Genomic DNA, 11,722 nt, shown 5'->3' on the forward strand with positions numbered 1-11,722 from the left:
TGATGCTACAAACCAAGGTATGACTCCTGTTACTGTCGGTCTTACTGGTGTTTTTTGTTGGACATTCTTTCGATTATATTTTCAATCGTGCTCGATCGAGGGTGTGTCGATACAAAGTCATGCATGCTGCAATTTTGATTAGTGATTGGTATAGGTGATGATTTCAAATGTGAGTTCATTTGATCTCGGTCTCAATTCGTTGGATGAAGTTGATTATGCCGAACGATGTTGATTTGGGAGTGATGTGAGGTCGATCGAATCGATGTCGAAGTTAGGAACGCTCGTGGATTAGTGGAATGCATGTTAGGAAAGGGATCACGCAGGATAAATTGGAATCGATACTATGTTATCCTCCGATTACCTTGTCATGCGGTGCCGGTATGATCGAATGGCAAGCCAATGTACACCTGCTAAGGTCATTGTATCGGATTACTTTACGCATTCTATTTCTTACCTGCATTTTAACATTGTTTTCAATGCTTTTTGTTTTCATCATTTCATGCCATTTCCTCGACCGCGCTTCTCTTATTTCGCATAGCCCGGTTGGACAGTCAGGCCACGCATTAGGATCATAGTTAAACACATACACATCGCGTGGACAATGAGTGGACAAGACGTCTAGTAATCAAGCCATAGCTCCATCTAAAGAGTGAGATTGGAGTTCTCCCGAAAATAATCTTTACCTTTTAAGTTTTCGGTAACTCATTCAATGAAATGTAATATCTACAATCGGGGGAATGTAATTCAACACGAGTGGAATGCACAGCCATGGTTCCCGAGATTTCCCCATCAGCATCCCAAATCGAAAATTTTTTTTTAGGGAATTCACGCCGAGAAGAGAAACCCCAGGATGGGAAGAATCCCCCAAACGGAATGGCCGCCCAAAAGAGCCAACAAAAATCAGCAAAAACTGGGGAAGAAATTGAAGACCCCTGGTCGGTCCGGTAATAAGGCGGGACGCGCATGCCCAATTTGGTAACTTCACCCGTCCCCACCACCACACCACCCCACAAGCCACTCCTCTTCCCCTTGGACAAAAGCAAGAGAGAGAGACCAGAGAAGAGAGATATAGAGCGGCCCCTGAAGAGCCAAAGCAGCAGCAAAACAACAGCGAAGGAGGGAGGAAGGGAGAGAGAGACCCACACACGCACACATAAAAATCCGACCTTTATAATTTTTTCCCTCTCCTCCTCGCCTCACAGATTTTTCCCCTTCCCCCTCTTTTTAAACAACAGTTAAACAAAAAAAAAAAAAATCCGAAGCGCCGCGAAACGAGCCGTTGATTCGATTTCGCGCCTTCCTCCTCGTTCCTCCTTCCTCCTCCTCCGTCCTCCACACACCCATGGTGGCTCAGCTCGAGAGCCCCCAGCCGCAACCCCAGCCCCAGCAGCAGCCGCAGCAGCAGCAGGAGCAGGAGCGGGAGCGGGAGGAGCGGGAGCGCGGGGGTGATGAGTCGGCGCCGCTCGACGATCGCGCGGAGAAGACGAAGTCGCTGATGTGCGCCCTCGGCCTCATCTCGCGCAACCTCCCCTTGCCCCCCGACCTGCTCAGCGCCGTCTCCTCCATCTGCGACGACGACGCCGCCACCGCCGGGGATGGCGCGGACGCTGGCGAGGGCGAGGGCGGCGGATCCGGGGAGGTTCCGGCGGTCGAGAAGGGTCCGGTGAGGGTTTCCCGGTTGTTGATTTTTTCGGGGGGAAGGGGGGGGTTTGATTTTGGTTTCGATGCGCGTGCCGTTCTCGATCCGAAGTGGTTTCTGCTTTCGATTTGGGATTTTCGAGAAAATAATCTGTGCGGAATGCCCTGGCGTGAATTTTGGGCAAACTGGGCTTGGGCGATTCTGTGGAAATTTTTAGGGTTTTTTTTGGCGACGTTCCTCTTCGGTCTGCGGTGATGCTGCGGCATGAGATTTGATGATTCGCGTGCAAATTGCTGTCTTTATGTGATTTTTAGATGCCCTCTGGTGCTTTGTGAGGGTCTTGGATAGGGAATTTGGCGAGCATATCTTATGCAAGTGGTTTTGTGGGCTTCCTTTGGGTTGCCTATTCGACGAACCCATATATCCTGTGTACCGTGTTTGATTGGAAATGCGCTCCTTCCCTTCTTCTGTTCTGTCTAACTGGTTTATCGGCACGGAATCCCGACATTGATTTCTAATTGCTGCCCCTTCTTTTTAGGAGCGCTGCGAGTGAGTTCCGATCTGTCATGTGGTCTTTTAGTTAATTAGCCAGTATAACTGCAGTGGCTTTCCTTAATAATCTTATAGTATGAAGGCTAGGGCTTTGCTTTGAACTCAAGCACTAGGGTATGAGCCTCATAAAGAACGGATTTTGCTCAAGTAAAGTCGTGGTTTAAGCTTTGCTCTTACCCACGCTTCTCGACATTTTGACTTTAATATGTGATGAATTGAGTTGAGTAGCTCTTTCTGATGCCTGCATTGGTTAGAACACTGGCAACTTTCAGAAGTGGTGTGGGTTTTTGTGGGAAATAATTATATCGGGACTTAGCTATATCGCCTGTTTTTCATGTTATAATCAATCGTGGTGAAGAGGTTTGTAGATTTGGTCTCTTCCTTGGATTGCCATAATTTGCTTTGTGCAATATTCTGCAAGATGTAATGTCCCTCTGGTTGTCATTTTATACTTTGGTGTTTGGTTATTCTTGTTGATTGAACCTTACAATAATTGTGCTTGTGAATTAGGTATTCTCGATCATCTTAGATATCATTGACCATGCTAAATTAGCTAGAAACACTATTTGCTCTTTTAAATGCTGGTTTGTTTGATTGAACTCCTTTTATTTTCTTTCAAAATTCATGTTTTGTAATGCTTTTAATGCAGGTCGACCATGTTAACTCTAGCAGACGAGATTTACTTGCAGAATTTGAGGATGCACTCCTGAGACAGCGGATAAATTGCATGTCAGGTTCTAAATTGGCAGAATCAAAGGAAAAGCGTCTTCAAAGCCGAGTCCAGCATCGCATAAGTGAACTTGAAGGTGACTATGGTCTCAACTTTGTCATGCATCCTCACATGATGTACTTTATACTATGGCATGTTGTAGTGCGAATTCTTTGTTTTCGAGAAAAAATATTGGTTAGTAGGTTGTTTATTCAATGCATCCATACTGCTTCATGTTCAGGACACATCTTTTTAGGGCTTGAAGCCACATGTTACACTTATTCTGTCTCACTAACTGATGCTTTGAATCTTGGGTTAGAATTGCCATCAACTAGAGGGGAGGATCTGCAGACAAAGTGCTTACTTGAACTGTATGGACTGAAGGTAAATACTCGCTTGACGTTCTTTGGATTGTTTTGCTTATTGCTTTATTCCTTATATAATGCGTTTACAACAGACTGTTGATTGGATCTTGATTTTGAGATTTTAATGTGACTGTAGCATTTGAAGGTTTTGTGTCCTGAGATCCATAAACTCTTCATTATCTAGACTGGAGTAATTGAAAAGGTTGCTGTCAGATGTCTGAACCTTTATTGTAGGATAATGTTGACTGTGTTTGTTTGATGAATGGCTACATAAACAGTAACTGTTTGAAATGTCTTGTGCATTCAATAGCAACTAAAACTTCATGATTAAGCTAGTGATTTATGTGCAACCTTTGTTTTGTTTCTTCCAGCAAATGTGAATATTTATGTGTTTCATTAAGCATTTGGATATTGAGGGATGATAGAATTCTGACTTTCTGGGCAAACTCTCTCTCTCTCTCTCTCTCTCTCTTTTATTTTTTATTTTTTTTATGGCAGCTAGCGGATTTGCAAAGTAAGGTTCGCTCCCAAGTAAGTTCGGAGTACTGGCTTCGATTGAACTGTGCATACCCTGAAAAGCAGTTGTTTGACTGGGGTATGTTGCGATTGCGCCGCACTCAATATGGTGTTGGGGATGCTTTTGCCGTGGAAGCTGATGATCATTTCAGAAAGAAACGGGATGCTGAGGTAATCTAATTGGTGATGCAGCACTTATCAACATTACTTTTACATGGCTATTGACGGGAAATACTGGAATATTTTTGCGATGTGACTTGCTTGAGATAAAATGAGATAATATCTTGTTAGGAATTCAATGTTATGAAATAGATATCTACAATCTGTTCCTATTCTATATGGCAATAGCCAAGTTCATAATTGACTTTGAATTGAAGCACCCTTTAGTTACATTTGGATTTCATTTGTTTATAGACATGGATGAGAATGTGGGAGAAAAGCTTCTTTCTGATGCTAGTACCTCAATTTTGATTTGCAGAGGCTCTCAAGATTGGAAGAAGAAGAAAAGAATCTTGTAGAGACCAAAAAAAGGAAATTTTTTGCAGAAATACTTAATGCAGTACGAGAATTTCATTTACAAAATCAGGCTTCTCTAAAGCAAAGAAAGCAGAGGAATGATGGGATCCAGGTGGGCATCCTTCTCTCCTATTCTTTTCTTTTCATTTATCTGTCACAAAATGGGAAGTCGATTTTAGAATGTGGTTCCTGTGATGGTTTGGCACTGCAGGCTGAGCTCATATTTATCTTCAGAATATGGTCATCTTGAGTCAAATATCTGATGCTGGGTTTATGTGGGGCATACTGGATTGGTTATATTCAAGCACATTAATTATCTGGCATATATGAAAGTTCTCATGCTGTTTAAGAGAATAGGATAACCTTGGTCAAATGAGTCCGCTAAACTTTTCCTTATCTGGAAAGCAACCTTCATGCACTTGAAACAGAGAAGGTTGGGTTCTTTCAATGTGAAACAAGATGACGAAAAGACGCCAACTTAGAAGTGGGCTTGAAAAGTCCGTACCGTCCTTTGCGTTGTATGAGATAGTTTTATTCTTCACTCACATTCAGGATGTTACTTTTATTTTTGACCAATTAGGAATTACTGCTCAAATCAGTTTTGAAGCCCAATGAAGATCATCAGTATTTTCTTCCTCTTTTGTATGGGCTCTGATTCTTTTAAAAGTGTTTCCAGTTCTACTTTGGGGGAACTGTTCACCGAGATATTTGACTAATGTTGGAACTTGGGAGGAAACAACTTGACAACTGATGTGATATGAGCTGTACGGGTTCTGTTAGGTTGGATGTGACCATAAAAATTATCTGTTGCATACCATCTATGAGGAGATAAGAGTACATAAACTTTCGCTCTAAATGTTCCTTATTGTGATCCTTACAATAATCATTTGATGCAGGCCTGGCATGCAAGGCAAAGACAGCGTGCTACCCGTGCTGAAAAATTGAGGATGCAAGCTTTGAAGGCTGATGATCAGGAAGCATATATGAAAATGGTAAAGGAAAGCAAAAATGAGCGATTGAATACGCTTCTTGCAGAAACGAACAACCTGCTTCACAATTTAGGAGCTGCTGTCCAGCGTCAAAAAGATGCTGGACATGCTGATGAAATTGAGGATCTTAAATATTCTGAAGCTGATTTGCCTGAGTTGGATGCTTCAAGCAGTGGAACTCCTGCGGAAGAGGTTGATGTCTCTGAATCAGATCGCAATGATGACTCCAGTGACTTTCTTGAGGGTCAGCGGCAATATAACTCCGCTATTCATTCCATTCAAGAAAAGGTAAAACCACTTTTATCTGTTTCTTTTCTTGTTTTGCATAAAATGCCTTTGTGATATATTTTCTTACTACCTTTATGAGCTATAATGTGATGTAAATGGATAAAAATTACTGGCTTCAGCATTTTATGTCTCTGATGAACCTAAGATTCTTATCACTCTAATTTTCAATCTTTGCCAGCATAATACCTTTAGAATGCTAAGTAGGCACTCTCATGTGAATGGCCCATTATGCTTTTTTCCGCCCAAAAAATTCCATTATGTTTTTCATCAACTCATTTTGCCTGTCTCTACCATAGTCTAAATCAATTGCGGATTCTACAGGTCACCGAGCAGCCGTCCATGCTTCAAGGTGGAGAATTGAGGCCCTACCAATTGGAAGGACTTCAGTGGATGGTTTCATTATTTAATAACAACCTAAATGGTATTCTAGCTGATGAGATGGGTTTAGGAAAAACAATACAAACCATCTCGTTGATTGCCTATCTCATGGAAAACAAGGGTGTTGTAGGGCCCCATTTGATAGTGGCTCCAAAGGCTGTGCTGCCAAACTGGATTACTGAATTTTCAACTTGGGCTCCAAGGTCTCTCTCTCTCTCTCTCTCGTGTATGTGATGGGCTTGCAGTTGCTTGCATGCCTCACTTCACTTTCAGATGCTTATTATTTTGTTCATGTCCAGTATTGCAGCTGTGCTTTATGATGGACGTCTGGATGAGAGAAAGGTGATGAGGGAAGAGTTATCTGGAGAGGGGAAGTTTAATGTGTTAATTACTCATTATGGCCTCATCATGAGAGATAAAGCATTCCTGAAGAAAATTCAGTGGCAATATTTGATTATAGACGAAGGACATCGATTAAAGAATCACGAATGTTCTCTTTCAAGGACTCTTGTATCTGGGTATGATGCTACTGACGTTTTTATTTGCTTGATTAATCCGCCATTGGTGCACTATGCTCCAACTGACTATTACCATCAATACTGACATCTTCAACTGCTGAGAATTCTGTCTTTACTCTCATGTCATCTATAGCTGAGTCACTTTTGTTACTCTGAACCTCTTTTTGATGAACTACTTATGCCTTATTCACTGCATCAGCGATACTGCAAAATTGTCTTCCATGTTTTCTGTCGAAGAGCTTTGCAGTTTTCAACCCTACTATATTTTGTTAAACGATAAGGATAGTGATTAGCAGATCATGATTCAGTGTAGATGAATAATACTCTTTGCCTTGTTACGCATTGAAGGAGTATATTAACTTTGCATGAGTACAAGGGCAGTGATTTTCTTCTGCTTCCCTTTACCACCTTAGGAAAATCTCAGTACTTTCATTGCAGAAAGTTTTTCCAGTATTTACGTCAAAACCGTGTTTAGAATGAAAGGCAAGTCCATTTGGCTGCTATAGGTTGACTTAAAAATTCAAAGCTGGTGATATCATATTGCAACTATCAGATTGTCTTATATCAAGTCATAGGGTCTTCGCTCTAACATGAGTCATGTGTTCAGATACAGTTCCCTATTATGTGTAGGTCTTCAATGAGCAGGAGATAGTTTGACTCCGTTATTTATTAGATAATGGTTTTTCGTACAGATCTAATAAGTGAGCGTTTTCGAGGGTGTATCTGAATAATCTGACCAGAAGAAAACTGTTAAATGTCTCTTGGTGCACCAAGTTAATCCACATCAAACTGTTTTATATTGATTATACATTCAGAAATGCCTGCTTACAAAGTAACCATATATGTAAAAGGCGGATTTTTGGAATCAATTTCTATTTGAATACTGCCTTTGAACATTTGTTATTCCTTTATGTTGTAATATCTGTTGGTTCAGCTGACTGATTTAGTCGGGATGTTTTGGGAAATGGTCTAATTAGTGGAAGTTCACTTAATGCAGCTATCAGACTCAACGCAGGCTTCTCTTAACGGGCACGCCAATTCAGAATAGTTTGCAGGAACTATGGGCGCTGCTTAATTTTCTTCTTCCAAGTATTTTCAATTCAATTCAGAATTTTGAGGATTGGTTTAATGCACCCTTTGCGGACCGTGGTGATTTATCCCTCTCAGATGAAGAAGAGTTATTAATTATTAATCGTTTGCATCAAGTATGTATAAACTTTTTGTTGTCAAATTATCTGGTCCCATTTTCAACCATTTTCTTCTTTTTAATTAATTGTATGTTTCGCTCTCAAGGTTATAAGACCATTCATATTGAGAAGAAAGAAAGATGAAGTGGAGAAGTTCCTTCCTGGGAAGTCCCAGGTTATATTGAAGTGTGATATGTCAGCTTGGCAGAAAGTATACTATCAACAAGTGACGGATGTTGGCAGAGTTGGGCTGGATACTGGTTTGTAGCTTATGCTCCTTGACCATTTCTGTATGTTGTGGTCCCACAACGTCATTTAAAACCAAGTGAAACACATATATGCAGAAGTGTATTTATTGTGTAATCTGTTCATAAATAAGCTTCACATATTGTCCTTTAATTATGAAAATTACTCTAATGGATTTGTATAATGGGAAGTAACTTTAGGGTCTTTTTTTTGGTTTCCAGTTCTGTCAATAACCTGCTTACTTAAGCATATGCATCTTTGCTAACTAGTGTAACCCATTTCAGGATCTGGAAAATCAAAGTCTCTACAGAACCTCTCGATGCAGCTTCGCAAATGTTGTAACCATCCTTACCTTTTTGTTGGGGAATACAACATGTGGCGCAAGGATGAGGTCATCAGAGCATCAGGGAAGTTTGAGCTACTTGACCGCTTGCTCCCAAAACTCTATAGATCTGGGCATAGGGTCCTGCTTTTCTCCCAAATGACTCGTCTTATGGACATTCTTGAAATCTATTTGCAACTTCATGATTTCAAATATCTTCGACTGGATGGTTCAACAAAAACTGAAGAAAGGGGGCTTTTGCTGAAGCAATTCAATGCTCCCAATTCCCCATTCTTTATGTTTCTTTTGAGCACTCGTGCTGGAGGCCTTGGTTTGAATTTGCAAACAGCAGATACAGTAATAATATTTGACAGTGATTGGAACCCCCAAATGGATCAACAGGCAGAGGATCGGGCCCATCGAATAGGACAGAAGAAAGAGGTCAGAGTTTTTGTGTTGGTTAGTGTTGGATCAATCGAGGAGGTAATTCTGGAGCGTGCAAAACAAAAGATGGGTATTGATGCCAAGGTTATCCAGGCTGGACTTTTTAATACGACTTCCACAGGTGAGTTGTGCTTATGTTTTAGTGCTTAACCATCCGCTAATTATTGCTCAATCACCTATTATGGTAATACATAGAAGTTTGTATAGTTGGCAGATCGGAAGTGCAAAATAAAAATGATAAAGATATTTACTGTGCTTAGAAAATGGTTTCTTGTAAGGGTTATGTGAGATGTTTGTTCTTAAAAGATTTACTATGGATTAGTAGCCTAATTTATCAGCGACCGGGTAGGAACTTGTACTAGTTGATGATTGAGCTGTGTTGCTTGCTTTAGATCTATACACACATGCAGCATGCACGCTTGCTGGTACACAAGCGTGCTTGTTGTGCCTTGCTTCCAGTTTAGAAACAACCAGAAAGTGTGGTACTGGAGTAGAAGGTAATTGTGTTAGTTTGTGTTCAGATGTGCACTGATCAGCTGGCCGAATTGTAGCAAGGCCATTTAGACGAGGAGAAATTGAGTCCGAGAAATTGCATATTTTATTCATGGTTGTCGACCATACCGCAGTCTTGGAATCATCGAGGATGCTGTATATTGCAGAACTTGTCAAGTTTCTGAATAGTCCTTTTATTTGGGTGATAAAGGAAAAAATACATGTGAAATAGTGCCTTTGGTATATTTTCTCTTAATTTTATGTTTGAAAGTCATTTTACTTTGATTTCACAGCTCGGGACCGAAGAGAGATGTTAGAAGAGATAATGCGCAAGGGTACCAGATCATTGGGCACAGATGTGCCAAGCGAGAGAGAGATCAACCGCCTTGCAGCACGTTCAGATGAAGAGTTCTGGCTCTTCGAGAAGATGGATGAGGAGAGAAGGCAAAGGGAAAATTACAGGTCCCGTCTCATGGAAGAGCATGAGGTGCCAGAGTGGGCCTATTCTACACCTGATGCGAACGAAGGCAAGTCCAAGGGTTTTGAGCACGATGTCAGCAAAATCACTGGAAAGCGAAGAAGAAAGGAGGTTCTTTATGCAGATACTCTGAGCGATTTGCAGTGGATGAAGGCAGTAGAAAATGGTGAAGACATATCCAAACTTTCTGGCAGAGGAAAGAGAAAGAATCACCCTCTTTCTGAGAACAATGGGTTAATCGGTACGGTATCAGAACCGAGAAATGAAGATGGAGAAGAGTCATCAAAGTTCTCAGTAAAAGGAAAGAGGAGAGATGATCTCCTCTCAGGTGCCAATGATTCGGCTAGCAATGACGCACTATCGGAATTGGAAAGTGAAAGCAGAGAAGATATTTCCAAATTCTCATCCAAGGGGAAGAAAAATGATCAACTTCCTTCCGAGTCCACTGAGTTACTTCACGACAGTGCAGCTGACTTGGATGATGAAAATATGCCTGTGGCGAGTGAGGATAACAGTGAAGATACTTATGGTTCTGTGCCGAGGAAATTGAAGGCTGAAAGCATCGAAAAACCTGAGTATCAGGGTGCTAGGAGGGTCGGGTGGAACGGGCATATACTAACGTGGAACACCCATAAGAAGAAGAGATCCAGCTATATTCCGAGCTCTTCATCAGACTCGAGGGGCCCGAACTTTAATGGAAGAGGGAATGGTTGGAATTAGTCAACAATTTTCTTGCTCTTTTGGTTCGTGCTCAATCCTTTTTTCATGGTTTTTTTCCCCCTTCCCCTCTCTCATTCATGGGGTTGAGCTGCAAAACTAGAATTCTGGCAGAAGTGGATTTTTAGGGGCAGCAAATGGTGACAACACCTGTAGCTGTGGCTTACTGTCCGCACGGCTTCTATTCATTTCAATGGATGAAGGCTGTATTGTACCAGTAGCAATTCAAATTACCTAGTGTACAAAGATGTGCCCTTTCATTCCATCTCCTGTCCTTTTCAGACTTGGTGCATGTTCTTTGGATAGATTGACGAGCGGGAAAAAGAAGTCTCACAAAATTGAATTGAGTATTCGGTGAGAAAGTTATCGTGTCGAGGGTCGAAACTGGATGAACATGACAGGAAGTGATCCCTATTATTAGTGGGGTCTGTTCCATCGAGAAGCAGATCCTCGGATCATAGCGGATCGTGGTTCTTTGTATTTTTTCTAACTGCTATACAAAATATCATAATACACAAAATCTTAAGGTTTTTATAATTAACGCGAGATGTTTTCTTTCTTTTTAATCTGATGGTCATTGAGGACCTGGGGATTCGTCCTTTATATATCTTTAAAAGAACTCCTGTTTACGGAGTACATGAAAGATGCATGGTGACAGCATCATAGCTTGTTCCTCAGGCTTGATCCGCTTTGATTGTTCCGGCTATTAGAGGTGACGAGAGATATGGTGTTGTGGTTGGATTTAATCCACTGTTAATGGCTGTTGTTTTTGAGTCAATTTGAAACAAACCTCAAATTGTTGCAGGAATGTCCATAAAGAATAGTAGTTCATCTTCACTAGGATTTAGGAAAAAGTACAAAAAAAGTTCTAAACATATTGCATTTATATCGATTATAAAAATAACCGTCCATGTCAGTGTCGGCCATGTCATGTAAAATGGCTAGCGTCCATGTTAGCCAATTGACACGGTCACCCGCCACAGGCCATGGCTGGCGAGGGGGAGCACCAGTGAGGCCGACCCTCGCCCAGGTTAGGGCGAGGCTTGTTGGGTCTCGCCCTCCCTCGAGTGCAGCCCAATGAGGCCGACCCTTGCCTGTGGCCTGTGTCGGGCCACCGGCAAAAAGAATAGGAAAAGAAAAAAAAGGAAAAAAATCATTAAAAAATTATAAGAAAATGTCAATGTTAGCATTGGCCGTGTCACATGGGACGACCGACTTCCTTATCAACGATTTTTGACCTAAATTAGCCTGATGGACTGAATTAATATCAATTTTAAAAAGTTTAGGACTAAATTAATTTAATTTTTTTGGTCATAAAATTAGTCCAATTAAAAGGTGCCGTTTTTGTGGTGATTAAAATCATCAC

The 11,722-nt window shown here is 41.2% G+C and overlaps 1 protein-coding gene across 1 annotated transcript; it reads left to right on the plus strand.

The window, feature by feature from the left end:
* Window positions 1-1,327: 1,327 nt before the first annotated feature.
* LOC130140245 (probable ATP-dependent DNA helicase CHR12) lies at window positions 1,328-10,616 on the plus strand. Its single transcript, XM_056319143.1, has 12 exons — window positions 1,328-1,663; window positions 2,841-2,997; window positions 3,220-3,284; window positions 3,764-3,952; window positions 4,260-4,409; window positions 5,194-5,574; window positions 5,896-6,155; window positions 6,252-6,470; window positions 7,468-7,675; window positions 7,764-7,917; window positions 8,188-8,790; window positions 9,455-10,616. Exons 1-12 carry the CDS (start codon window positions 1,343-1,345, stop codon window positions 10,357-10,359), a joined length of 3,612 nt encoding a protein of 1,203 aa, XP_056175118.1. The 5' UTR covers window positions 1,328-1,342; the 3' UTR covers window positions 10,360-10,616.
* Window positions 10,617-11,722: the final 1,106 nt, after the last annotated feature.

This window comes from Syzygium oleosum, unplaced genomic scaffold, assembly GCF_021117445.2.
Source record: "Syzygium oleosum isolate NSW1041296 unplaced genomic scaffold, Sole_v2.1 Sole_v2.17, whole genome shotgun sequence".
Taxonomy (NCBI): Eukaryota; Viridiplantae; Streptophyta; class Magnoliopsida; order Myrtales; family Myrtaceae; genus Syzygium; species Syzygium oleosum.

Bases quoted from the DNA above. Each gene is read 5' to 3' on its own strand.
- LOC130140245 (XM_056319143.1), top strand. From the start codon at position 1,343: ATGGTGGCTCAGCTCGAGAGCCCCCAGCCGCAACCCCAGCCCCAGCAG. The intron at 2,998-3,219 runs GTGACTATGGTC...ATCTTGGGTTAG, and splicing joins TCGCATAAGTGAACTTGAAG to AATTGCCATCAACTAGAGGG. The intron at 6,156-6,251 runs GTCTCTCTCTCT...GTTCATGTCCAG, and splicing joins TTTTCAACTTGGGCTCCAAG to TATTGCAGCTGTGCTTTATG.